At 44.1% G+C, this 26,301-nt stretch overlaps 1 protein-coding gene across 2 annotated transcripts in view; it reads right to left on the reverse strand.

Annotated features, from left to right (window-relative positions):
• Window positions 1-26,301, reverse strand: part of LSP1 (lymphocyte specific protein 1) — a 79,460-nt gene that overhangs the window by 10,353 nt on the left and 42,806 nt on the right. For both annotated transcript variants that reach the window (XM_033154955.1, XM_033154965.1), the window contains exons 2-10: window positions 18,094-18,246; window positions 11,465-11,647; window positions 7,587-7,920; window positions 6,795-6,908; window positions 6,470-6,513; window positions 5,019-5,100; window positions 3,825-3,962; window positions 2,901-2,981; window positions 2,194-2,317 (exon numbers count right to left, since the gene is read on the reverse strand). In XM_033154955.1, coding sequence (XP_033010846.1) covers window positions 2,219-2,317; window positions 2,901-2,981; window positions 3,825-3,962; window positions 5,019-5,100; window positions 6,470-6,513; window positions 6,795-6,908; window positions 7,587-7,920; window positions 11,465-11,647; window positions 18,094-18,246 — 1,228 coding nt within the window. In that variant the 3' untranslated portion in view covers window positions 2,194-2,218. The remainder of the gene's footprint in view (window positions 1-2,193; window positions 2,318-2,900; window positions 2,982-3,824; window positions 3,963-5,018; window positions 5,101-6,469; window positions 6,514-6,794; window positions 6,909-7,586; window positions 7,921-11,464; window positions 11,648-18,093; window positions 18,247-26,301) is intronic.

The following is a 26,301-nucleotide window of genomic DNA, read 5'->3' on the forward strand; positions in this document are numbered from 1 at the left end:
AAGGGAACTATAAGGCCTAGCTCCTTCCAGGGGTGCTCCAAGCTCAGATTTGCTAGGATGGTTGCCTAAAAGATGAGGTGTTGGATATTATTGCCATTTTATAGCCACACAGTTGCACCCTTAAGCTTTTGTTTTTGCACTAATGGTTCTGAAAAGTGTGAAGTGAATAGTGATTTCTAATATTCTGCAGCTCCTCTACAGTTTCTTGTGCTTTATCATAGTGTGCAGTCATCTAATGTTCTGCTTTTCAGTGGCAGCAAACAAAGGCCAAAACATTTAAATCCAGTCATGTGTAACTTGTCCCCCACACGTCTTTAAAAAATGTATTTAAAAATGCCACCACAGAAGCTGCAATCTAAAGCCAGAAGACGAGGAGGAGGAAGGAGGGGGCTTCTTAATTATTTCCGCTTATGCCACCTTTGCCCCACAATAGATATAGGCACCCATATATTTTCCCCTGTAAAGCAAAAAGTAGATTAGGAGACAGAATAATTTTCAACCCCAAAATAGCATGGGCCCCTCCATGGCTGCATTTTGAGAAGTAAAAAGTGTCAGATACAGTTTATATATTGCTGAGCATCATATGCAGTTAAGGCTTTGAAAGATAGCTCTGGCGACAAGCAAAAGTTTTGGAATCTCTTCTTAGGTAAGATTCAATAGGTCTTTATTAATAGGATTGAAATGCACTTCCACTTTGCCTGCTCAAGAGTTGCCAATAGGGAATGTTGCCAAGAGTAAAATGGATGATGGATAAGATATGGCACTAGTGATGGAACAAGGGCTAGCTAGCTTAATTCTCCCCTGCCATGTGCAAAAACATAGCTGTAATGTTCAATCCTTTGCACAGGGAGAATGATCCTTGGAAGAGCCTCAGTTTGCCAAAAGTTGGCGATTCCGGCTACATTCTGGTCACCTCCCTCCTGTTTTCAGCAGCCTTTAAGGGTAAGGATTCTGCAACAAGCATGAAGGGCCCTTTCTTCCTCACCCAGTTGCAGAGCCAACATCTGGCTGACAGGTATGTTTTCCTTCCCAGTTAGTGTGTTCCACTAACACGAGCAGTGTTCATATTGAGTCATCCTGCTCTTAAAACACAATATGGCTCACAGGTGAAAACTTCCTGCATTTTAATTTTGGGCTGTGGGACCCAAAATCCCTTCATGCACTTTTAAGGAAAGGAGCGTTAATGCATGAGTAAATAGAAGGATCAGAAGGCATTGTGTGCTTCATTACAGAACCAGGAAATAAGCCAAGGTTTGGAGAATTATGAGGTCTTTCAGACGTAAAGGGTAATGCACAAAACCGATAAATAGGTTCCGAGCTGTCTTGCCTATCAGCTGTCCTTGAAAAGTGGATGTGAAAGTCAAAGTTCAGTTTGAGTCAGTCTTCATAAATGCTCTTTCTCCAATGATAGTTTAGACGCAAGGGGATTTTGAACCAAGAAAGTACGTAGGGATATCAGGAACACAGACAAGTAAAGTGTTAATATGGAACACAGAAAAGTGTTAAGTAAAAAGGAAGCAGGCATATTTGGAAACAGAAGTGTCAGGTGGGATGTCGTAAGAAGGGGGAAAGTAATTGGTAAGATGGTGCCTCTGTGGGGCTTTTTCTGAGCCTATAGTTCACACTACAATTCTTCACAAGACTCCCGTGGAAACCTTTTTAAGATTTCCTTCCACAGCTTTGCATGGTCTACCTCCTAGATGCAGTTCCTGCAAAACCCAGCTACCTGAATCAAGGCTTTATTTTTTAATTACCTTTGTATATATAGATTGAATAAAGTGTTTGTATGGGAAAAAAGTAAGTGCTGTCTTTCATGACTAAATAAATGCCATGGCATTGCTGCCAGAGAGACATAAGACTTTCCACTGCTACCAGAGAAATCCTTCTCCCTACATGAAGAAGAGGTAATGTCACTGTGGCTCAAGACAAGGTCACTTAAGAACTGTACACAAGCAGCTGTGTGTACACAAGTCAGATTCAGATTGGATGAGAACCAGTAAAGTGAGTGAGTTTGAACTACAAAGGGGGTCACTTACAACCTGCCCCCCATATTGCTCTGCTTCACTCGTCACCTTTAATATGGCAACAGTAAATTATGTGAAGATTACTGAAGTATTGCATGCAAGGTGGTCTTTCGAGCACTGAGAAAAAAATCACTAGTAGTTAATCTGTTGCGTGACCCATTGCACCTACCTGTGTGTTTTGGTGCCAAAGCAGGCTATTTTTCTGTTGCCCCATCTTCTATCAAGACCTTTTTGTATTGGCCGTGTCCTGTTGCCACGTACTTGTACTTCTTGCCAGGAAGCTTGTGAGGAAGCTAAACGTGAGGGGAGGAAACGGAAGAAGCTTCAGAGGCTAAGGTACCTACTCCTCGTCCCATATCACCTGCTTTCCGAGTGTTTTGTGTGCTTATCCAACTTCCAGTATTTTCAAAGTGGTCGGACTTTGATCCAGTTATTACACTTCTCCTTTTACACCCGAGGAGGGAGTAAGGGGTTTTTTATTGTAACAAAGCAAGTTATAGGAGAAGTGAAACTGTACACAGATGGTCATTCTGCCACAGATGAGCTCATGTCATAAAGGAGTGTTAAGTAAGAGCCCTGAAAGAGCACTTGAACAGTTAGCGACCAAAAGGTGTTAAAGACGCCAAACACGTTTCCATTTATAGGTGATTATTCCAGAGTGCTTCCCTACTAGAGCCCTTTCATGCTGCTGAGGCACTGCTTTCCCACAATTTGTAAGAAGCAATATTAAAAGCAAATTTCACACATTTAGTATAGCACCATATGAATAAGCAATGCCTTTCCAAAGGAGTAGCCAAAACAGGCTCCAGGTTGCCCCCAAGATTCTCTTCACCAGTTCAAACCCCGAGTATCTCCAAAAACAAGTGGATCTCTCACCTTGACATTTTCATCTGTCCTTGGGCTCTCTTTCTGCTCCCACAGGCTTCTCTTATTCACAATGTCTCCAGCCACAATGTCCTAGAAAAAAGCATGGACACAGTTGGTAGGATTTTGAGCTGCTTTTCTTCCAGCTCATTTGATAATGATGATGGTGCTTTTATTTATACCCTGCCCATCTGACTGGGTTGCCCCAGTCAAAACAAAACAAAATAAAAAATTCCTTCCAGTAGCACCTTAGAGACCAACTACAGTTGTTCTTAGTATGAGCTTTTGTGTGCTCTTTGTTCTTGGTATGAGCTTTCATGTGCACTTCTTCTGGTTGTCCCAGACATTCTGGGCAGCTTCCAGCATAATAAAAACAAAGCAAATGTCAAACATTAAACATTTCCTGATACAGGGATGCCTTCAGGTGTCTTCTTAAAGTTGTGTAGTTGCTTACTGGTTTCATATCTGGCGGGAGGGCGTTCCACAGGGCGGGCACCACTACCGAGAAGGCCCTCTGCCTGGTTCCCCGTAATTTCACTTCTTGCAGTGAGGGAACTGCCAGAAGGCCCTCGGAGCTGGAATTCTGTCTGTGCTGAACGGTGGGGGTGGAGACGCTCCTTCAGGTACACTGGGCCAAAGCCATTTAGGGCTTTAAAGGTCAGCACCAACACTTTGAATTGTGCTCAGAAGCGTATAACAACCTATACCACAGGTACCTCCATGCAAGAGGCTTTACTAGAACGACAGAACTTTGCTGCAATGTACCAGTATGGGAGCCCTATATTCTGACACCATTTGATTGAGTGCATTTTTGCACATTAAATCATGTCCATGTAAATGCTTCCTGAAATAAGGTGCATTTTCATTTTTTCTAGAACAGCATCAACCTTTTCCAGCGGTAGGCTCTTTAAACACAAAGCACAACGGAAGCCCTACCTTACAGGGGGTTGTCTTCACAGAAGTTTGAGCCACTTCCCCCGTCTCCCAGAGGTTTTTCGTGCTGGCCACTGCAGCACTAGTGGAAGGAAGGTCAATGGAAAGCTGACGCACTGGCTTCGGAGACTTGATGGATGTCTGGAAGGGACATACATAAATCTGAAAGAGCTTCTTACTCTGAACCAACTCGCCTCTTTTACAATCATGTGTCTATCGGGCTCTTTCTAAACACATTCAATTGACTCCCATCTCCAGGTACCTACATGAGGCAGAATCTGATGTTCTGCTTCAGTAAGCTCTGATGGAAGGTGGATGTGTTCCTCTCAAACACAGGAATTGCAATGCACAACCACTTTGTGCCAACAGAGCTCCTGCTGATGGCAGGACAGGCAGGCAAGGTGCAGGCCAGCTCCTAAACGGCTCTAGTGCAGACACTGCCATCATTTCAGAGACTCACATAATGAAAACACACACCCAAACCAGCCAGCCAAACTATACCATAGCTGGTAAGACAAGGGTGGAAAATCTGTAGCCAGCAGGGCAGGAATAGGCAGACTCAGTCTCCATGGCCAATGGTTAGGGTTGATGTTGTCTGTCTCAAAAGACAATGGGAGTGCACCACCAGGGGTGAAGTCAAACTGCTACGTTAGTAGCACCAAAGTAACCTCCCCAGGGTGCAAGGCTGAGCAGTATGTATGGAGGTCCTGGGCTGCTCAGACTTTGTGGTCCAAAGGAAAGCAGAGCAATACATCTGGCACCAGCTTGGCTGCAGGAGGGTTGATGTAATTCTACATCATCTCATGCACTACATGTTTCCCATCCTACAGGAGAGGAGCAACAGAACATTGTAGCAAGAAAGCATCTCAATAGGCCCAACAGAAGTCAGCCGCAACCCACAAATGTGATAACTGGATAGGAGGGCAGAGGAAGCACCTGCACATGCTGATTCCTAGCCTACACCAAGCTGGTAGCACATGCACAGCATCACACATAGGACTTTGCTTGCCAGAAAATGAATCCTATAATGTGCAACAGCAGAAGCACCTAACCAGCTTGCCATCTGTTTAGAACCAACCAAGGCAGGTTCTTCAAAGCAACATTCCCTAACTCAATCAGGAGCGGAAGGAAACCAGCCTGCACCCTCAGCACAGTTTTGGACAACTTCATTAACATAGTCAAGATGCTTCACCTTACCTCAATGGCATGAGTGTACTGCTCAAGTTTGTCATCAATCTTTGAAACTGGAAGAGGTGGCTGTGTCTTCTTCACACTGTTACTGGAAGGAGAACAGAAGAGGCCAATGGAAAGAGGATTTCTCACAAACCTGGGCATTTCAAAACTAATCCAGCCCAACATGTTCATAGCACCATCTTCCCACTTGCCAGTGGTTTTTGGAATACATTAAGAACTAATTGAAGAAATTACTTAACCATGATTTGTTGCAGTAACCCTGGGTTAAGATCCTGAGAATTCAAGGAAACCATGGTTTAGCTTGCTTAATAAGTTCTGCCCCTGCAGAGGACTTGTATAAAGGAGACACCAGTAATACCTGCTTGTCATTGTGCATGCAGAAAGACTGGGGAGATTGCCTGAACCAAAGTTTAACCATGGTTTGTTCACGATAAATAGTGGCCTGGCTCACACATCATACCAAGCCAAACTTTGCTTTAGTGTGAATGTGTGGGTTCCTAGAGAGGAGATCAAGGCTGTTCTGCTCCTCCTGAATGGTTTTGTTTCTCCTTGTAGTATAGATCTCACAGACAAGCCATAAGTGATAGGACAAATCTTGGTTACAGCCTGTGGTTAGTCTGGGTGAGACTAACCTGCTCAGTGCAGGAGCAAAACTACCAAGCAAGAGCAAAGTGGCCACAATCTCCTGCCTAGCAACCTGCACATGATTTAGCTTAGCATGATATGTGAACCATACCAATATTTAACCTTGTCTAGCACAAACTTTAGTTGCACATCCTGGTTTGTGGCCAGTCTTTCTGGCTAAATATCTAACCAAGTTTCAGTTCTTTGTCTGAATAAAGGATCACAAGTCTGAGCAAGTTTTAAGTGTTATGCCCAAGAAAGAGATATACAGCCCATTTCTTTGCCCACAGTATCAAGAAGAATAGATGGTCTGGGGTCAGGTGTTGTGAAGGACCCCTCAGCACCCACTTGAACGTGCCTAGGCCTTAAGATCACCCTCAGAGGTCCTGCATGCAGGCCAAATGTCAAGAATAATTAGATTTGTGGGCACTTCTGATGAGGCTTTTTCAGTGGTGGCCCAATATGCATGGGAAGTTCTATCTGGGAAGATCTACAGATATTAATAATATAGACTATTGCCCCACCATCCCCATATTTATTTGCTTTTAAAGGGACCTTAATTTGTTGTACTTATTTCAATCTACTTTTAACGGCTTGGGTTTTATATCATTTTAAACTGCTGCTTTTAATTTTGCAAATATAATTAGGCTTTTTTAAAAATTATTTTACTATTTATAAAGCTACCTTGGGATGACTTTGTTCTGAAAGGCAGCATGTAACATGGGAAGGGAGTAAAATGAAATGCTTTCAGCATAGCTGCCTTTAACCAAGTGAAACACAGTACCCGCATTGCACAACTTAAGAATATTCAGTCCTCGGACGGGAGTTACCTTTTCTGTATGGAGCGGTTCAGGGATTCAGTTCTTTCAGTGATCTAAATAAGAAATGACAACACACCGGCTTAGTCAGTGGTCTAGAAGATAGATAGAACTTTCCTGATTCCACCCCAAAATGCCAAGCTAAGGCTAGGAAAAGAAGAAAAAGTGTGTAATGACTGCCTTCCCCCCCCCCACCTGATCTGCACAATTCTGTACCTTTCTGTTCCAGGTCATTGTATAGTTCCCCAAATTGGGGGGGGGGGAAGCTGGGGGGGGGGGAGACCCAACCTTTGTTTACCAGGATTTCCATTTTCTACCTAAGGAGTACAATGCATACCTTTACTGTAGGGCTTGAAGGAGGCTGAGACTCTTCCTCTTGGCTGGAAGTGCTTGGAGTTCTTTGCCGTTTTTCTGGTGCCTCTTCCTCCTCATTCCTCCTCCTTTTCTTCTCCTGAAGAGAAAGAATTGGTGGCGATTTAGCAAAGCGAGCTTATGCAACATTTCCTCTAGGAGTTGTTTTCCGCACCCCTGACTACCTTCTCTGCTCTTCCAGTTGCCCCATTCCCTTCTCCAAGTGCAGAACTAGACACAGTGCTCCAGATAGATGACCTCTGACTAGTGCAGAATTTCCCAGGATTTCAATACTACAGTTCTATTATTGCAGCCTAAAATTACATTAGCCCCCCTCTCTTTTTTGCAAGCACATCATGCTGCTGATTCAACAGTTGTAGTCAACTGCATTCCTCAAACCCTTTTCACATGGCCTGATGCCTAACCAGATATTCGCCCATCCTATATCTGTGAATTTCATTTTTATTTTATTTTTTGCCTCAATGCATAACTTTGCATTTATGTCTGTTAAAATTAATTTTGTCAGATTCAGATGAGTTTCCCATTCTCTCAAGGTAATTTTGAACTTCATATTTGACCTCATCCCATCCCCATGGCTTGCAGTGCCATCAGCAGTAGTGTGTACAACTACAAGACACTGAGGGCCAACAAAAGTTTCCAAGCAGATTTTTGTCTTTCTTTATGTCCTTATTTTGCCCATTTCCCTTGTGGTCCTGTTGCCTCCATTTCGGTTTTAGCCTACTAATTTGTAGGCATATGATGACAGATCACATCTGACCTCTTGCATTTTTCTCTCTTCTTCATGCCGATTCTCTTCTGCGACATGCTGTGGCTCCTCTTCAGCATCTTGGAGCTCCTCTCTGACATCCTGATTCTCTTCTCTGATACCCACATCTTCACTAAGCTTTTGTTGCTGATCCAGCTCTGCTTCTGCTTCAAGCTGATCTTGTGAGATGGAGCCAGAGGAAAACTTCAGGAAGTTTGAAGGCCCAGGCGCAAACCGGATGAAGATGGGAGACTCCTGATCCAGGTGAATCTGCCCTAGCTTGGCTTCTGCTTCCATCAGATTGCCTTCTTCTTCCTCCTCATAGGAACGCCTTGGTGACCTAGGACTGAAAATTGGCAATGGGAGGAAAGGATAAGAGATATCAGTTAACTTTCTTTTCTTTTAAAAGCGAAGCACCAGCTTTTAATATCTTTAAGATGATGAGCAGAATTACAATGTTCACTGGAAAGGAAGTCTACTAGTTCAAATGACGCCACCAATTTGACTTCTATGTGAAAAACAAAATACAGCATTGTGCCAATGAGCTGCCACATAACCATTAATATGGCGAGACACTTGTTTGCATTTCCTTAGTACTCCCCCAAAGTAGGGGCCAGAATGGGAGAGTATATATAGGAGAAAGGCTTTGTGGAGCACCCAGCAAAGCACATATATGGGAGCCTTGTATTCTGTTAACAAAGTCTACATTCCAGATTTAGCCCAAGCCACTTTGACACACAAATGCAAGTGAAACCCACTGTCACTGAGAGTCTCCAAAAACTGCTGCCTGGTCCAAATGTCCCCCTCTGCCTAATGGTTAGACTGAGTAGGCTGACTCTACCAGGTTCTAAACTGTCCTGTATCAAAAGTAAAGATAGTTAGTCCAGTGGTGCTCCTGATATATTGTTCGAAACAAGGAACTATCTGAAAAACCCAGGGCAAAATAGATAAGGGCATTCAGAATAACCAGAATCTGGTGAAGCAGAAGTTATTCAGGTTACCGGTGGGATACTTGTGCAATACATCCCAGAGCAAAGGTACTTCCTGCTTTGTGGTCCTTCAATGAAAAACAAGGGGGAAATGGCATGTGATGCTTTGCGATCCATATCTTGCCTTTTGCGGTGGTGGCAGGGGAGAAATGTCAGGCTGCAAGTATGATGGCAGCAGCAGTACTGGGAGAGAGAATGCTTGACCCCCTGGGTCACAGTTGCGCTCAAAATCCCTCAAGGAAAAACCCCACAGAACCTCAGCACCATGTATCTTTTCCCTTAGATCCTCTTTCCTCTTCATCTCCTAAACCGAAGCGCTATTGCATGGCGGCACTTGTCTATATTATGACTCTCCTGGATGTAAATGCCAAGCTGAAGTTGATTTAACCTTCCACTGACCCACAATGTCCAGACCAAAAACATATGGGAATGTGTGTAGGCACCACGAGAAGTTGTGTTTACACAGTTCCATTGCTGGGCTCTGAGGCAGAGCAGATGTTCCTACTCAAGCAGTGCAAAGTATGAGCATGGAAGGTGGACGGGCATTCCAAATTAACCCCATAAACGCTGGTTGTATCTCAGGCAACCCCTCCCTGCATTTCCCATGGAACGCAAGGCAAATCTGTATCTTCATTATGTGGATTTGGGACCAGGTGTTAACCACAAACATCAGAAGGCCACTTTTCATACCTTATATAAGCCAGATGGAAGCAACTGCATTGAGCTACAGATTATTTCTTATAAAAAGAAGACGTTTACCTAATATGTGGAAAGCCTATGCAGGCAACTGTGGTTAGCACAAAGTGGTGACTGGTTGCTACGCCTGTCCCATCAAATTACAGAAACTTTTCTTAAGGGTTCTCCCTCCCCATTAAACTTCAAAATACTAGAAATGTAAACAATTAAAACATCATTTCATTGTATGCTATGGCCAGTCGGCTACGCAAATAAAGTTGAATCGGCTACGCAAATAAAGTTATTTATGCAAAGAGTCCTGTTGCCAGTAAAAAGTACCCAAGGCTTACCTATAGGTCCTATGCTTATGAATAATCATTTTATACAGTGTTGCTCACCCCAGGTGCCTCTCAGCATGCTACTCATTGCTTTCCTGCTATGAGCTACAAGCAAAATTCCAACTGAATTTCCACACTTTTCTTGGCATGTACCTCTCACTACGTTTCGTATAAACAGTAGTCATATAGGCAGCATCCATTCTGCTCCATCCTTTTCCTCACCAGTCAGGATAACTTTAATTCCAAAGTCACTACTTTAATTAATTGAGGGGTGGGGAGACCACAGCTCTGTGGCAGAGCACCTGCTTTGCATTCAGAAGGCCCCAGGTGCATCTGTGATGTACCTGGAATCTCCACGCAGGGCGGGGGGGGGGGTTTACGATGATTGCTGTATAAAGATGAGCATTGCATTCATTACTTATAAGGTGCCCCCATTGCGATGAAAATAAAAATGTGCACACTGGTTTATAATTCAGTTAAAATGTGGGGCCATTTCCCTAAACACCACCCCCAAACCAACGAAGAACCAACAACATTGTGTTTGTATAGGGTTGCCAACCAAAGTAAGATGAGAGTTGGCAGCAGCTTGGCACACGAGGATTGGATGAAGCTTTTGAAAGGACAGAAAAAGCCTCATCATAAGAACATAATAGCAGCCCGCTGGATCAGGCCAATGACCCATCTAATTCAGCATCCTATTCTCACAGTAGTCATCCATATGCCTGAGAGATCCTGCAACCAGGATCTGAGCAAAACAGCACTCGCCCCTCCTTTTGTTTTCAGCAGCTGGTATTCAGAAGCATTACTGCCTCCGAGTGTTGAGGCAAAACAGTCACTGTGGTTGGTAGCCATTGATGGACTTTTCCAACTCCACAATATCCTTTTTGAGTTGAAGCGACCAGCTTAAGGTCAGCACAATAAGCTGGTGTTAAGAGACACGTGCCAAAAGCCATTTACAGAGTTAGCAACCTCATATTTGTGACCAAATAGCACCCAAGTTCATTAGGCACTCTACTCTTGGGAAGCTCCCTGTGATATGAAGCCTACTCTCAACTTGCAAGTAGGAGATCTCTATGTATATCCTTGTGTGGACCCACCCAAGGCCCAATAATCCTAACAATCCTAAAATCCAATGGGGAAAGCTAACCAACCGTTGGAAAGAACAAATTCCCAGGAAATTTATAAAGAATTTACAGTCTCCCCGTGTTAAGGCAGTAATAGCTTCTCAGAGTACATATGACCTACAACAGATATAATGAAACCTCACGATGCACTTCAGAGTCTGGAGCAACTCTTTTAAAGAACACAAAAGAAAGATTTTACTCCACCCAGAGTCAGGTAAAAGGCCCACTATCAAGAGTCTACTTACACTGGAGCTGTGGTTCTCCCTCAACCTCCAGGAAAACAGGAAGCAAAGCAGGGTCATCTCACCTAAATGTGTTTTCCTAATTAAGGTTTTCAGGACACACCCTCCCTTTCCTTTCCTTTCCTTTGCACTGTCCTGCTGCAGGTGTTCCATATTTTTCTTTCTCCCAGCTGAAACAGCCTACATATCCCAGTCATATATTTAAAGCAAACAATAAACCCACCATACATGTGTTTACTCAGTGGAACTAATGCAGGAATGTCAAATAAAAATCTGCCTGGACTGGAAAATTTCTTGATAACGGAAATGGCTTGCAGTAAATCGGATCGTTTTGTCCTGAGAGTGGCCAGGCTACATCCCCTTACCTAGAAGTAAGCCCCATTCAGTTGGTGGGCCTTACTTCCATGTTCACCTGCACTGAATTGTTACCATTCTTCCGGTGTCTCTGGTTTGACATCGGTTCTTCTGGTTTGTGCGTAAGAGTTTGCCACTTCTTTCAGAGCAGCGAAAAAGCATCTCTACCTTTCTTCACAGCATACAGGTGCCGCCGGCTGGGCTTCTCTCCAGTCGCCCTGGCATGTCTGCTCTGCTTCTGGCACTCCTTCCCCTGCCCATCTCTGCTTGCGCTGCTCAAGTTTCTGGGACCAATCGCTAAAGCCTTCATCCTCTTCCAATTCTGTAGTCCCAGAAGGCTTACCATCAATCCTGAAACGCGGGAGAAAGAAAGATGTTTAACACAAGGCAAGTTCAGAATAACACACACAGTGTTCTGGTCATTGCCTTTGTTGACTGTTCTCATTTTAGCTACTGTACCTGTGGGCCCTTCAGATGTTGCAAACTCCTAACTCCCCTTAGTCCCAGCCCCTGTGGCCAATGGTCAGGCTGATGGGAGCTGGAGTGAAACCAGAAGCGGCTAGTGAGTTAGGGAAACTCCAACCTCCTGACTCTGGAATCACTGCCGCTTACCTGGACAGAGCTGTGGGGGCACTGTGATTGGGTGGACGCATTGGCTCGGCTGGTACACCCACTCAGCCCCAACTGCACCACCACTAAGCCTTCATACCACCATTCCCCTCACAGGGGTGAAATTTCCAGGGGGATTGATAAAAGGGTATATAAATTCAATAAATAATAATAATTCCTGCAAGGGGAGTAGGGGTCTCTTTCCTCAGCACCTTTTACAAATTACAGTTCCTCCGATGAGCTGTGACTGCTTAAAGTGGTATGATACTGCTTTAAATCTATAGTGCAGATGGGGTCCTGATTAGTGACAAGAAACACAACCATTCCACTCTCAAGCTCATGCCATTTTGTGAAATTTTGGTTTTTAGCTCTTTGAAGACTATGCACTCTCTTTTTCAGGATGTCAACACACACACACACATGAGGGGTGGGGGAGAGATAGGGGGGTTAACCATCTATACAAAAGCATCCATAGCAATGCTGCACTATTTCTGAATATTTATTTAGAGTTATGTGGTATTCTTATTAATTCTTTAGAGACTGTGTCCTCCCCACCACTGCAGTACAGATTTAGTCAGTGGGTTTTGTTTAAGTCATGAAATAGTGGTCTAGTATCTGCTGCAGCCAAGCTACTGTCCCTTCTCCCCATGACTTATGTTGGGACTCACACACCTGCCATTGATAACAAGTTTGGGGTTTGTCTAAGATGCACAAACTTCTGGGTTTTCTTTTGAAAAAAGCTTAACAATTTTGGGGTCCTCCTAAAAAAAAAAAGCCTAAAAGTTTAAAGGTACAGTAACTGGAGGATGTTTTCGCTGATTGTTTACAAAGGCCCTTATAAAGTATCAATGTGATTTGGTATAGATTAATTTATAAGACTCTGCCTATGCTTGGTGCTTGGTAATTTGCTGCTGGCTATAAGGTTTGTGTACAGTCAAAACTAGGCTCTGATCAATCCTGTTGGTTTCAGTGGGAGTGATAAGCAGCACAGTTCTGTACATGTTTACTCAGTGCATGTCCCACTGTCTTCACTGGGGTTTATTCTCGGGAAACTGCAGAGAGAAATGCATCTTAAGTCTCCAATTGATACCAGTAGGAGTTTGAAATATATAAGTTGGGCTGTTGCTATGTGTTTATTGGTCACAACAGTTATTTGCTGGCACAGGAGAAAATTGCTCTGTTCTTTTGAGAGCTCATGTGATGGCAGAAGTTCCACAAATACAATATAGTTTATCAGCAAACTGGGTCTAGATCATCTGACTCAAGGATTATTTTAAAAAAATCAGTGAGAGTTTCCTGTTGGCTTCAGTGTGCAGAAAGTTGTCATTAAAATATATTCCAACATTTTATCCAAGTGATTCCTAATTAGCTGGCAGACAAATGTCCCACTGCAGCACCAGCAATAAGTATTGAGGTGATTCACACCAAGAATACAGTCTGAAACAATATAAAGCATCCTACATTCTTTTTTTGGGGGGGAGACTTGAGGGTGGGGATCTGAACTTTAGATATTTCTTATGCTTTTAATGTTAAGGGCTGTGTGTGTTAACACAGAGAATATAATCTCTTCCATTCATTAATAAAGGAAGAGAGGGAAAGGAGCACTTATACCCAACTGGCAAGAGTCCGTCATTTGGCCTTCGGAGTATACAGACTGCATTCCAAAGCTATGATCGAACACAGCGGCTGCAATTTAATACAAAGATGCACAAACTCCTAGGCCATAGTTAACTAAAAGGAAAATAAGTAAACGGGGATGTGAGAGAGTTGCTCAGAACCTCTTACGCTGTTTTTCTTTTTCACAGGCTTCCTTCACTGCCTGAGCCCAACTGCTTTTAGAATGAAAGATCTACCAACAGCAGACAGGCACAATTTAAAGCACTCACACTGCCTGTGAGTTATCGAAACAGTTATGGAAATGCAAAATGATTCTGTAGTTGAGATGATGCTCTTTCTGTCCCACAATGCCAGGTCCTCCTGGGGCTTCTGAACTGGATATCATAGAATGCTCAAGCAGCACACACTCGCAAGTTGCAACATTGATCACGAAATAAATGTCATATATTGTACATTTGACATGACAGAGAAAAGGGAAAGGAGAATCAACAGAGAATCAATAAATAAATTTTTCTATGTACAGTGGTACCTTGGTTTAAGAACAGCCTTGTTTATGAACTATTTGGTATAAGAACTCCGCAAAAGTGGAAGTAGTGTTCCGGTTAGCGAACTTTACCTCTGTCTACGAACGGAAGCCAAACAGTGGAAGGGCATCAGCAGTGGGAGGCCTCATTAGGGAAAGCGTGCCTCAGATTAAGAATGGCTTTGGTATAAGAACAGACCTCCGGAACGGTTTAAGTTCATAAATCGAGGTACCACTGTACATTTCCTTCTGCGTACATTTTCACGTATGAAAATGGTACAAATGTTCCTTTTTCATGACTCTGGATAAAGCAATCTTTACTTTTATTTATGTAGACTATTTATATACCGCTTAACATAAAAACCTTGATGGCAGAAAGTGAGGAGGAATTAAAGAACCTTTTAATGAGGGTGAAAGAGGAGAGCGCAAAATATGGTCTGAAGCTCAACATCCAAAAAACTAAGATCATGGCCACTGGTCCCATCACCTCCTGGCAAATAGAAGGGGAAGAAATGGAGGCAGTGAGAGATTTTACTTTCTTGGGTTCCATGATCACTGCAGATGGTGACAGCAGTCATGAAATTAGAAGACGCCTGCTTCTTGGGAGAAAAGCAATGACAAACCTAGACAGCATCTTAAAAAGCAAAGACATCACCTTGCCAACAAAGGTCCGTATAGTTAAAGCTATGGTTTTCCCAGTAGTAATGTACGGAAGTGAGAGCTGGACCATCAAGAAGGCTGATCGTCGAAGAATTGATGCTTTTGAATTATGGTGCTGGAGGAGACTCTTGAGAGTCCCGTGGACTGCAAGAAGATCAAACCTATCCATTCTCAAAGAAATCAGCCCTGAGTACTCACTAGAAGGACAGATCCTGAAGTTGAGGCTCCAGTACTTTGGCCACCTCATGAGAAGAGAAGAGTCCCTAGAAAAGACCCTGATGTTGGGAAAGATGCAGGGCACAAGGAGAAGGGGACGACAGAGGATGAGATGGTTGAACAGTGTTCTTGAAGTGATTAGCATGTGTTTGGCCAAACTGCGGGAGGCAGTGAAGGATAGGCGTGCCTGGCGTGCTCTGGTCCATGGGGTCACGAAGAGTCGGACACGACTGAACGACTGAACAACAACAAACATATAAAAGTGACCCTGCTGTTATGTGGACCTGCCGAAACAAGTCATTGAAGATGTTGCAATCACTCTGCTATATCTTATAAGCATGAAGCCAATAGAAAGACAGTTTTTTTAAGAGCTTCATTCACAAAGTACTGAAGTATATCATCTGAAATTTTGTTCACGTTAGCTGGCTTACAGTCAGATTTTGACAAACTAATTACTCAATCGCATGACGAAGCATCTGTCTTGAAATGCACATCTGGTGGTGTTCAAGCTTTGATCTCAAAAGAACTTGACTGAAACATTTTGTTTCTTCATTGCTTTGATCACCAACTCCATTTGGCAATAGTGCACGTAACTGAGGTTCTACCTTAGATGAAGGAATATTTTGACTTATGTAAACAGTTGTATGTCTTTTTCTTAAGAATGGGTGCGTTGCTCAGATTTATAAAGGTAGCTTTTTTAAATGCCTGTTGGTTCAACAATGGACTGGACATTTGGATTCATTTATGATTATACATTCAGATAAATAATTATTTATTTCCACGCACAAATGCATCAGTGCATCTTTCCCTTGTGAAAAATTGGTCATCTAAAAACTGGAGCTATTGAATTGCTCAGTTAGAATAGTCGTCTATCTGCCCTCCATTCTTACTGAAATTATGCTAAAATAACTGGGACATCTTTAACATACAACATCACTGCTCTAGCAGAAGACTCCGGATACTGAGGCAGCATTGAAACTTATTGTTTTGCGAGGCAGTTGCAAGAAATGCAAAAGGATATTGTTTTCAGTAACACTTCGGGAGCAGCCAAGGAAAGCATGGAAATCTGACCATGAAGCATCATCAAAACCTCTTTGTAAGCTCACTTAAAAGCTTTCTGACAGTATTATTGACAGTGGGGGTGTCAGTTTTGAAGGAAGGAATGAAAGAAAACTAGAGCTCAGAAGACCTGATGACATTGTTCTTGACCATTGCACTCAATGAATTGGAAAACAGATTCAAGGAAAGAGACAATACTGTTATAGTAGCAAGTCTGCAAGCATTACAGGATGGTGACAACTTGAATCCACTGTGTGAAATATTGCACAACTCATAGACCACTGTAAAAAGCTAGGAGAATTTAAATGGGAGCTTGAGTTGGTAAAATACTGTATCGAAGAGAGACTATCATTGGTACGATTTGCAAATGAGCTCACAAAATACTGTATTTCCTGGACTTGGTCTTTTGGTTGAGGCTGCATGGATAATTCTAGTGTACTGAAGTAAGAATCTAAGATTCCACCCTAGTCTGTTTCTCATTATAGTGACCAGCTAGATGCCTCTGGAAGCCAAGCATGGCATGGTGGTGATGGCATTGGCCATTGCCATTCCCCCACCCTCAGTCCTGTATACTCATCATATTCAGAAGTGCAGGCTCTCTGAAGGTGGAGAGGTGTCCAAGACATTCTCTTTTTTAAAAAAGTATTTTTATTAAAGATTTTCTTGATTTACAAAGGTATGTGCAATGTCTCTCCTGTATTTTTTTCATGGGACATTTTTATAAGTCAGTGTGCCCAAGACATTCTGTTAGGTTCCGATGCTCTGGAGTAAGGAACACAATAAAGGATGTCCAGCAAACATAATCTGGACCTACAGGGAAGTTATCACAGCTGCTTGTTGAAAGTGGCTGCAAGAAGCCCCCTTCCTTCCTGGAAATGAGGGATTGGTGCAGCAAGGTACAAGAAGAGGGTGAGTCACCATAAGTGCGAGCTGAGTTTACTTAAGAGAAAGACAGTATTCATATGTTGACCTTTGCAGCCAGATCAACAGCTGCAGAAAAGGCTGAGAAATGGCTGGGGAGCGGCGTGAAACCATCAAGCCAACTATTTTTTTTAAGTGAAAATGAAAACCTTTCTTTTATAGAAAAATAACTCGAAGCATAGTTTCTCTCTCTTTGTATTAACTTCTCCTCCAATATCCAGTCTTCAGATGCAACACTAAAAAGGGGTCACTTTCTAATGGGGCATTTCACTAGCAAACACATGGTCTCAACCCTGCATTTGCTGAGAGAACAGTGTGTGTGTGTGTGTGTGTGTGTGTGTGTGTGTGTGTGTGTGAGAGAGAGAGAGAGAGAGAGAGAGAGAGAGAGAGAGAGAGAGGAGGGAAGCTGCAGGGATGGATGCTTAGCCATTTACTGTGCCACCCAATTTTCTCCAGCAATTGCTCCCGATTCCCCCCCCCCCCCACCAAAAAAAAACACATTTTCATCCCATTTACACTTTCAGTTTTGGAGCCTGACCAGGAGAGAGAGAACATATTATAGATAGCTTGGGAAAACATTTGCAGGAGAAAACTGGCAAGCAAGAGAATGATTCACCTCCCCTCTCCTACCAGCTGAATTCCCCCTGCCTTTGACTTACAAGGGAGGAAAACATGGGGCTTCTTCTGGGTGACCTGCGACCAGTTCCCGCCTCTCAACCTAACCTACCTACCTACCTCGCAGGGTTGTTGTGGGGATTAAATGAGGAGAGCCCAATTACTGCCACCTCAAACACTAGAGGAAATTATTGTTCTCCCTGAAATAATGAGATTGCAGCCAACCACATGGGAGCTGATTCATTTGGCCTGCACACAGTGCCAGATAATAATCATGTTTTCTTCAGTATTATTGTAACTATATTGGTTGGTTGGTTGAAAAATGTTATATTATTGTATTACATAAAATAATAAAACTGCAAATAATATTTCCTTAAAATGAAATAAAAACAAAGCAAAACTATATATACATATATAAATGCATCACAAATAAAGCAATTCCTTGTCACTTTTATTGAATTAACTTCTATTTGAGGACATACTGTTGAGTTCTGGAGACAACTGTGAGATTTTATTTTGTGTTTTAACAGTGGACTGGAATAGTGTGTGTGTGATTTTATGCTCAGTTGCTTCTCACCGGCTTTCTTGCACTGCCACCCCACTCTCGGAAGAACTGCTGGTGGTGGTCGGGCCTTCTTCCGCCTGGGACCTCAGCTGTCTCTCACGCTCCCTTCGGCGCCGCTCTCTGGCTGCTTCCTCCTCGTCCTCCACACTCCATTGTGCCGTCAGCCTATCGATCGCAGAGAAAGTGAAGTCAGGTGAAGCAGAGGTACGTTGCTATGTGGCATGGAGAAAATACAAAGCCCGAACCACCATGAGTGGCACAGATCCTCAACTGTCATAGCTCAGTGGAAGAGCATCTGCTCTGCAAGCCGAAGCTTCAGTCCCCAGCATCTCCAGGTAGGAGAAAAAGACCCCACCTGAAGCCCTGGAGAGCCTCCAGTGCCAATCAGGGCGGACAGTACTGAGCTAGGTAGTCCAAGGCAGTATAAAGCAGCTTTCTAGAATGAAAGCTAGTATGAAAGAACACTTGGTGAACTCAGGCTGACAGAAAGGGCTTGCTGGGTGGAGCAGAGCCCAAGAAGGGATAAGGAGTTTGGTAATAATATTTATTTATTTATTTATTTATTTATTCATTCATTCATTCATACATACATACAACATACATACATACATACATACATACATACATACATACCCTGCCCATTTGGTTGGGTTTCCCCAGGCACTCTGGGCAGCTCCCAACAGAATATTAAAAACACGATAAAACATCAAACATCAAAAACTTCCCTAAACAGGGCTGCCTTCAGATGTCTTCTAAAAGTCAGGTAGTTGTTTCTTTCCTTGACATCTGGTGGGAGGGCATTCCACAGGGCAGGTGCCACTGCCAAGAAGGCCCTCTGCCTGGTTCCCTGTAACCTCATTTCTCACAGTGAGGGAACCGCCATAAGCAGGGGCGTCGTAGGGTGGGGGCGGGCCGCCCCTCGTGCCGCCCCTAGGCGGGTGTGTGCGGTGCTGCTGCTCCCGGGGTGACGGAGGGAGCGGCGGCGCGTGGGGTGACAAGCGGCGGCCCCTCCCACCACTCCCACGCGCCGCCGCTCCCTCCGTCACCCCGGGAGCAGCAGCGCTGCACGGACGAGGCTCCCGAAGCGGCAGCCCGGCATACCCCGGGGGCGGGCCGTCGTCGCCGCGCGTGCGTGCGTTATGACGTCATGACACACGCACGCGCCGCGATGCCCCGTCCCCCAGGGGTGCCTCTTGGCTTCCCGCCCCGGGCAGCCAAGGGGCTAGGAACGCCCCTGGCCATAAGACCCTCGGAGCTGGACCTCTGTGTCTGGGCTGAATGATGGGGGTGGCGACGCTCCTTCAAGTATACTGGGCTGAGGTAGTTTAGGGCTTTAAAGGCCAGCACCGACACTTTGAATTGTGCTCAGAAACGTACTGGGAGCCAATGTAGGTCTTTCAAGACTGGTGTTATATTGTCTCAGCTGTGCGGTGGCAAATGCACCAGCGGAGCCAATCCAGCCCTCCTGGTGGAGCATCTGCCCAGCATAAACCTTCCCTCCCCTACTTGGTAAATAACAGCAATTACCTGACAGGAACCTAGCACAGTAGCCCCACTCCCACCCCCCAACAATCCGCTTTGTGTGCTATATTGCTTTTGAGGTGCTGTGCTGCACAGCAATTGTGTTGATCATAAATTTACCTGTAGTGGAAGCTTAACTTCTACTCTAGCAACTCTATGCACAGCTAGCTGAAGTATTCCTACCTCTAATGTAGTGGAGATCAACCTTGTTACCTTTCAAACAATATTTTCAATGGAACTCTTGCACCAGCACTCCCTTTACCTGGGGCACAGGCCAAGTTTGCTGGGTGGGCCTCACCACCATCCCTTTGAAATATAAGGCATGCCCAAACCAATAGCATGCTCAGCTAAAGTATGCTTTGTGTAGTTCGGTTTGACGAATTACTTGGTTTGTTCTAAGTGATATATTTATGCCCCCTTTCAAGAGTTCAAAGCAGCTTGCATAAAAGAGAATCACACCAAACCGTAAAACATTACCAACTACACAATTAAAGTAAATGCATAATTCAATTAATTAAATATAAAGGAAGCAGCCTATGATAGGAGTACATGTCATAGAACTCACTGCAGCTTACTTGTGACTGCATACATTCAACATGTACATCATATTTAGCCAAATGAAATTTGGCATTTTGTTAACAATTCAAACAATCTCACAAAGCACTGTTACCATTTAAAGTGCCAGTGTGGAAGCAGGAACCCTATCAAAGAAAAGGAAAGAAGTATCCAGTCTCTGCTTGATAGTCTTCCTCATTCTCCAATTTATTCTAGCATATGGTCTGGTTCACATATCACACTAAGCCAAACATGGCACAGAGCACATGCATGAGTGCGCAGGCTACTGTGGAAGAGACTTCAGCCACGTTGCTTCTCCCTGGTCTTTTGCTGCTGTGTCTCATTGAGATAAGCCATGTTTTTGGATTAGTGTGTTGCACAAACCTGGGCTTATATTTTAATAGCTCTCCTGGGCAAGCCAAGAACTGTAAACCAAGAGCAAACATTGGTTACAGTTTATAGTTAGAGAAAGCTAAATCACAAGCCTGGGTTCGAACAACAATCTAAGTCAAATCATGGCTTAGCTCAGTGTAGCACAGCAGCAAAATGAGTGGGAAAGCACAACGCAACCACAATCTCCTCCCTAGGAGCCTGTGCATTTGTGTGGAGCCATGGCACACCTGTCACAAATAAACTTGAAAGCCTCCTCATCACCTCATTCACTTGCCAGAGCAAGGAAATTCCATCAGTTATGGCAGATGATGTCATCTAGATTTCACAGAAGGGATGAGGTGAGACTTGGTTTCACATCCCTGTTGCATCACTGTACAAGTGAATTCAGCCGTTTGGGCCATTAGAGGCAGACTTAAACTGAGATTAAACGAGAACAAAGTAAATTGAAACTAAGTGAAATAAACGACACTCTGAAAATGCCGATTCTGACAGGGAGAGAGGCCAAGAAAAGAGCTGAAAAGCCTGGGCCGCCCATTCATTCTCCATGAGGGAAGGAGGGAGAATTGTGAATGGTGAGGGACTTTGACATGTTTTCTTAGAAACATAGTAATTTAGTCAGAATTCCTGAGCCGAGCTGTACCCTTGCTACAAATGGAGTGGGGCGGGGTGGGTTGAGAAAGTTGGAGGAGGACACCCAGTGCTATCGTCCTGCAGGCTTCCCCCGACCAACTCTGCTACATGCTGTTTTTCCTTCCTCCCCAACAGAAGATTAAAATTTTGACATAAAACTCCTCTCAGAACGTCCCAGCCACCAGATAATAAAATTCTCTGTCAGCAGAACTACCCCTCAGATCCCAGAGGAAAAGATAAGGTTTCCATAACATTCCAACACGGGTGATAACATAGGTTTTGGTGCCAACCCTGTTCTGGTTTCTGCAAAATATACCAGCAGGATGAATGCCTGCATGCGAAGCCCATGAACCAACCAGCACTTCTCAGCCCAAAAAAGCAATAAAAGTGCAGGTTCACATATTTTAATTTTTAAGATGAGGGCCAGCAGAGAAGGGTTTTGCAGTGGTGCTGCTTACCAGGAGATAGAGGGGCAAGGCAGTGGCGAGGTCGGTGCAGCACAAATTTACTTCATTTCATTTATTTAACAAAGTTGATACACCACTTGATTGTAGCAAAGCCTCTAAGCGGTTTACAAAAGATACTAAAACTACCAGTTTTCCTATTAAAACAGTTTAAAAACATTTAAAGATAATTAAAATGAACAGTAAAATAAGTTATAACACGTGTCTGGATAGGTAAAGGTAAAGGGACCCCTGACCATTAGGTCCAGCTGTGGACAACTCTGGGGTTGCGACGCTCATTTCGCTTTATTGGCCGGGGGAGCTGGTGTACCATTTCCGGGTCATGTGGCCAGCATGACTAAGCCATTTCTGGCGAACCAGAGCAGCACACAGAAACGCCGTTTGCCTTCCTGCCAGAGTGGTACCTATTTATCTACTTGCACTTTGATGTGCTTTCGAACTGCTAGGTTGGCAGCAGCTGGGACCAAGCAATGGGAGCTCACCCCGTCACGGGAATTCGAACCACCGACCTTCTGGTCAACAAGCCCTAGGCTCTGTGGTTTAGACCACAGCGCCACCCGCGCTTGCCTAAACAAAAATGTTTTAAGCAGGTGGTGAAAAGAGTACAGCGAAGGCAGGGAGTTCCAAAGTGCTCCAAATGCAATTGTGCAGTCAATCCAGCAACTTTGAACCACTTCACCTCTGCCTCACACACCCCTTCCCAAAAGCAGCAGCAACACGACTGACTCAGGGCCAGATGAGCACTGCCACACACACACCCTGCTATCGGCAACTGTTGAGGGCTACATCTCACATTGTTTCAATGTGAAAGGGACATGGAAGCAAAATCCCACACCTGTATGGCAGGAGTGCTGTGCAAATGCCAGTCCTCCCTTAATCCCCAGCCTCCCCTATGTATTGCTATCTGCCCATAAGTAAGGAGTATAGGATCAAAAACACACAGCATCCCTACCAAAGGGGCACACTTATTTTTCCAGTGCCCCTTGGCAGGATTTGGGGGGCAGGGGAATAGGTTCAGCTGATGGGTATGGATCCACTGATTGTCTCTGACTTCAGCAGGGGGAAAGCAGAAGTCCTATCCATGAGACTCTTGGCCTGGGTAAAATAGGACTCAACCCAGTTGCTGCCTGCAGATAACAGCTTAAAGAAGGCAACCCAGGACACAGTGCTCTTCATCAGCAGGACTCTGTCTGCTGTAGTAAAAAGGTAAAGGGACCCCTGACCATTAGGTCCAGTCGCGGATGACTCTGGGGTTGTGGTGCTCATCTCGAGTTACTGGCCGAGGGAGCCGACGTACAGCTTCCGGGTCATGTGGCCAGCATGACTAAGCCACTTCTGGCGAACCAGAGATGCGCATGGAAATGCCATTTACCTTCCCGCCGAAGCGGTACCTATTTATCTACTTGCACTTTGATGTGCTTTAGAACTGCTAGGTTGGCAGGAGCTGGGACCGAGCAACGGGAGCTCACCCCGCCACAAGCCCTAGGCCACAGCGCCACCTGCGTCCCTATGTCTGCTGTAGTACTGGGCTGTAATCCTTCTCATTTATCACACCAAAAGCCTGACTGTTGCCCAATGCTCTTTACATTAAAATGTGGGTGGGGCAACATGTGTGCTTACGCGTGTGTGAAACAGAGCTGGCACAAGCATGGGATGGGTCAGAGCCCAAAATGGGTGGGGCACTCCTTTTCTCTCTTTTTCTGCTACCTCTTTTCTCTTCCTTCAACTGCCCCTCTCTGTGTCTGCCCCCTCTTCCCTCCCCCTTCTGTTGCTTCTCCTTCCTCCCCTCTCAGAAGGAAGGTGTGAAACAGACATGGTGACATTTTGAAATCTGGATTTCGGCATCAACATCAGTGGGCCAAATATAAATGTCATTTTCAAGACTGAAATTTGAAATCCAAACGTAAATGCAAAGCGAAGTTAATTTATTAAATCCTATCGCAAACCATCTATCCAATATTGTCAGATAACGTGTGCTACTACATGTCAACTGTCAGCTGTGGCCAAACGATAACTGCTACTGTAAGTCCGCTGCTAGAGACTGTCAAATGTTGATTGATGCATGCCACATCATAACAGCTATCAAATACCAGCTTCTACAGGTCAAACGCAGTCAAATTTATGTGTTTATTATTTAATTATCATTACCATTTATAGACTGCTGTTCTGTCTACAAGATCTCAAAGCAGTTTAAATACACAACAAGCACAAAAACCACATCAAGTAATTCATATAACAAAACAGGGGTGCCAAGTATGGGAGGCCGTGGGGGAACTCCTTTCTCCTAGTAACATGGCCAACTACATCCTTGAGTTTCTGTCACCACCTAAGCACATTCTTGTCCATGGAAGCTTATGGTGCATCTGGTTAGCTACTCTCATTTCTGAATATCTACGTTTTACTGCTGTCTGGTTCTCTAGTTTTATGATGCTGTAATCATATTCTAGGATATGTTTTTGTTTCTATTTCAATTATTCAAATTTTATCATTTGTATTGTGTTGCTTAATTTTGTTATTGGGTTTTTGGAAACCACATCGTGATCTTTTTCTGAATGAAAATATTTAAATAAATAGATACAATCAGAGGAGGGGCACAATTGGATGCAACTCTATATATAGATTAGATAGATAGACACACACACACACACACACACACACACGTATTTCAGGGTACACTGACACTTTCTTTTCCCCATTCTGCTTTCTAGCTTCACCCCATAACTTTGAGCTTGGGCATATAGACCCAAGAAGATAGCAAAACTGTCAGATGCAAAGACCTGAGAAACCTCTATCTTAATTCATTCTGCACTCATATTTACTGTTTTCTCCACAGTTTCCATGGAAATAGTTGTCTAGGCTCTGGCAGAAAGCCAAAGTGGTGTGCTTCCCCCCCCCCCAAATAATCTAAATGAAGTCATTCATGACTCTCCATCATGACCTCTGTCCCATATGTGTGTGAGAATACTTGACAAAAGGCCTGATTCAGAAACACTGTTCATCCAAAATTTTCCAGCTTGGCCCGTTCCAGTAGGAAGAGTAGGTCACAATTTTGGTAGATGTTTTTGGGATCCTCATTTTGTTTAAACTGTGCTTTTTCCAGAATGTCAAACCAAAGGGTTTAAAATGGGAATTGCAACACCCCTCCCAGATCTAGCTTGCATCCTTGCTCTGGATTAGACCACTGGGAGTCCATTAGGAACATTGTGACAGGCATTTATATTGCCATTGTAGCCTCCTTTCACCGCTCCCTTTGTTTTTCAGCTGGATGTGACTAATTTTCTCTCTGTGACCTCAGAAGCTCATGATCTGTTGCTCTTTCTTTTGCTCTGGCTGCATGGAATTTAATTGAAGGACAATTACTTCAAGAGCAACAGTAACCCAGCGACATCGCATACAAAAAGGCCAAAAAGAAAAAAAGATACAGCTACATACTTGAAAGATAGGCTGCTCTAGTGCTCTGCCAAATGGCATCCTCCTGGCAACAAGCTCACTCCTACGGCTTCCACCTGTCTCTCCATTATCAAGTTCTTCCTTTTAGTTCAGCTTCAGTAGCAGAAAGTAGATGTATACATGTTTGCATTATTTATATGAACGAACCACCAATTGTTGCCAGTTTGGAGAAGTTGCAACCTTGTCCACATCAGCTGACTCAACTCACTACATCAATTCAAGACAGCAATTCTCCTCAAAAACCACCAAGACAGATCATTTTATGTGGAGATGTATGGGTTTTAAAACTTGCTCAAGATCCTTAAAGTGGCATCGTTGTCTTGACAGAAATGGTCCTCTGTTTCCATCATGGGTGAGATGAGTCAGAGCGAAGCATTACAGCTACAGCTGGACAGGAAATTGTGCTTCCTCTGCGATGAAGCCATTTTAAGCCCTCTTCAGGTGTTCCTACTCCATGTGATTAACACTCCACGGAAAAGGAAGTGGGGGAAAGCTCTCTCACCCCCATCCCCCTCCACAAGCTGGAAGGTGACTGCTTGCAAGAGGGATAAAACAGGTCTGATATATTCCTGCATTCAGTGCTCTTCCTTCCTCTTTTGGGGGTGTTCTGGCTGCAACAAGGAGCCTGTTCTCCTCTTACAGGCTCCCTGTGATTTTAGAACCCTTGAAAACCAGGGTTCGATAATGAGTGGGGAGTCTACAACATGAGAAGAGCTGGCTCCCATGGCAACTTGTGGAGGGCAACAGAAATGGCAGAGAGTGCAGGGTAAGGGCACTCGACCCTACTACCTGCATCACGCTGATATAGGAACACCTCATTAGGACTTTATTCAAAGGAAGTTAATTTTTCTCCATATATTTTTCCTGGAATATATATTTTTGCATAGGATTTGTCTATTGGCTGGCGGGTGCAATTGTCTGCGGTTCTGAAAATCACGTGGCATTGGCTGGGCACATAAACACATCTGACTGCTGTTATCAGGCACACACTACACATTATGGAAAGACCTCTCCTCCAAGTTACCCCAGTATTAAGCAGTTGTGGCATGATCTCACCACATTAGTGTTTCCCCAGCACCCACAGAAGAGGCCAAGTGGGAAAATGCTAACACCATGACATCACGCCATAGCTTTCTTCTTCATTTCCAGAAATCCAAACACATTTTTCCCCATAATGCACAGTTTCAGCCAGAGATATTCTGGGTGT

Source organism: Lacerta agilis, chromosome 1, assembly GCF_009819535.1.
Source record: "Lacerta agilis isolate rLacAgi1 chromosome 1, rLacAgi1.pri, whole genome shotgun sequence".
Classification (NCBI taxonomy): Eukaryota; Metazoa; Chordata; class Lepidosauria; order Squamata; family Lacertidae; genus Lacerta; species Lacerta agilis.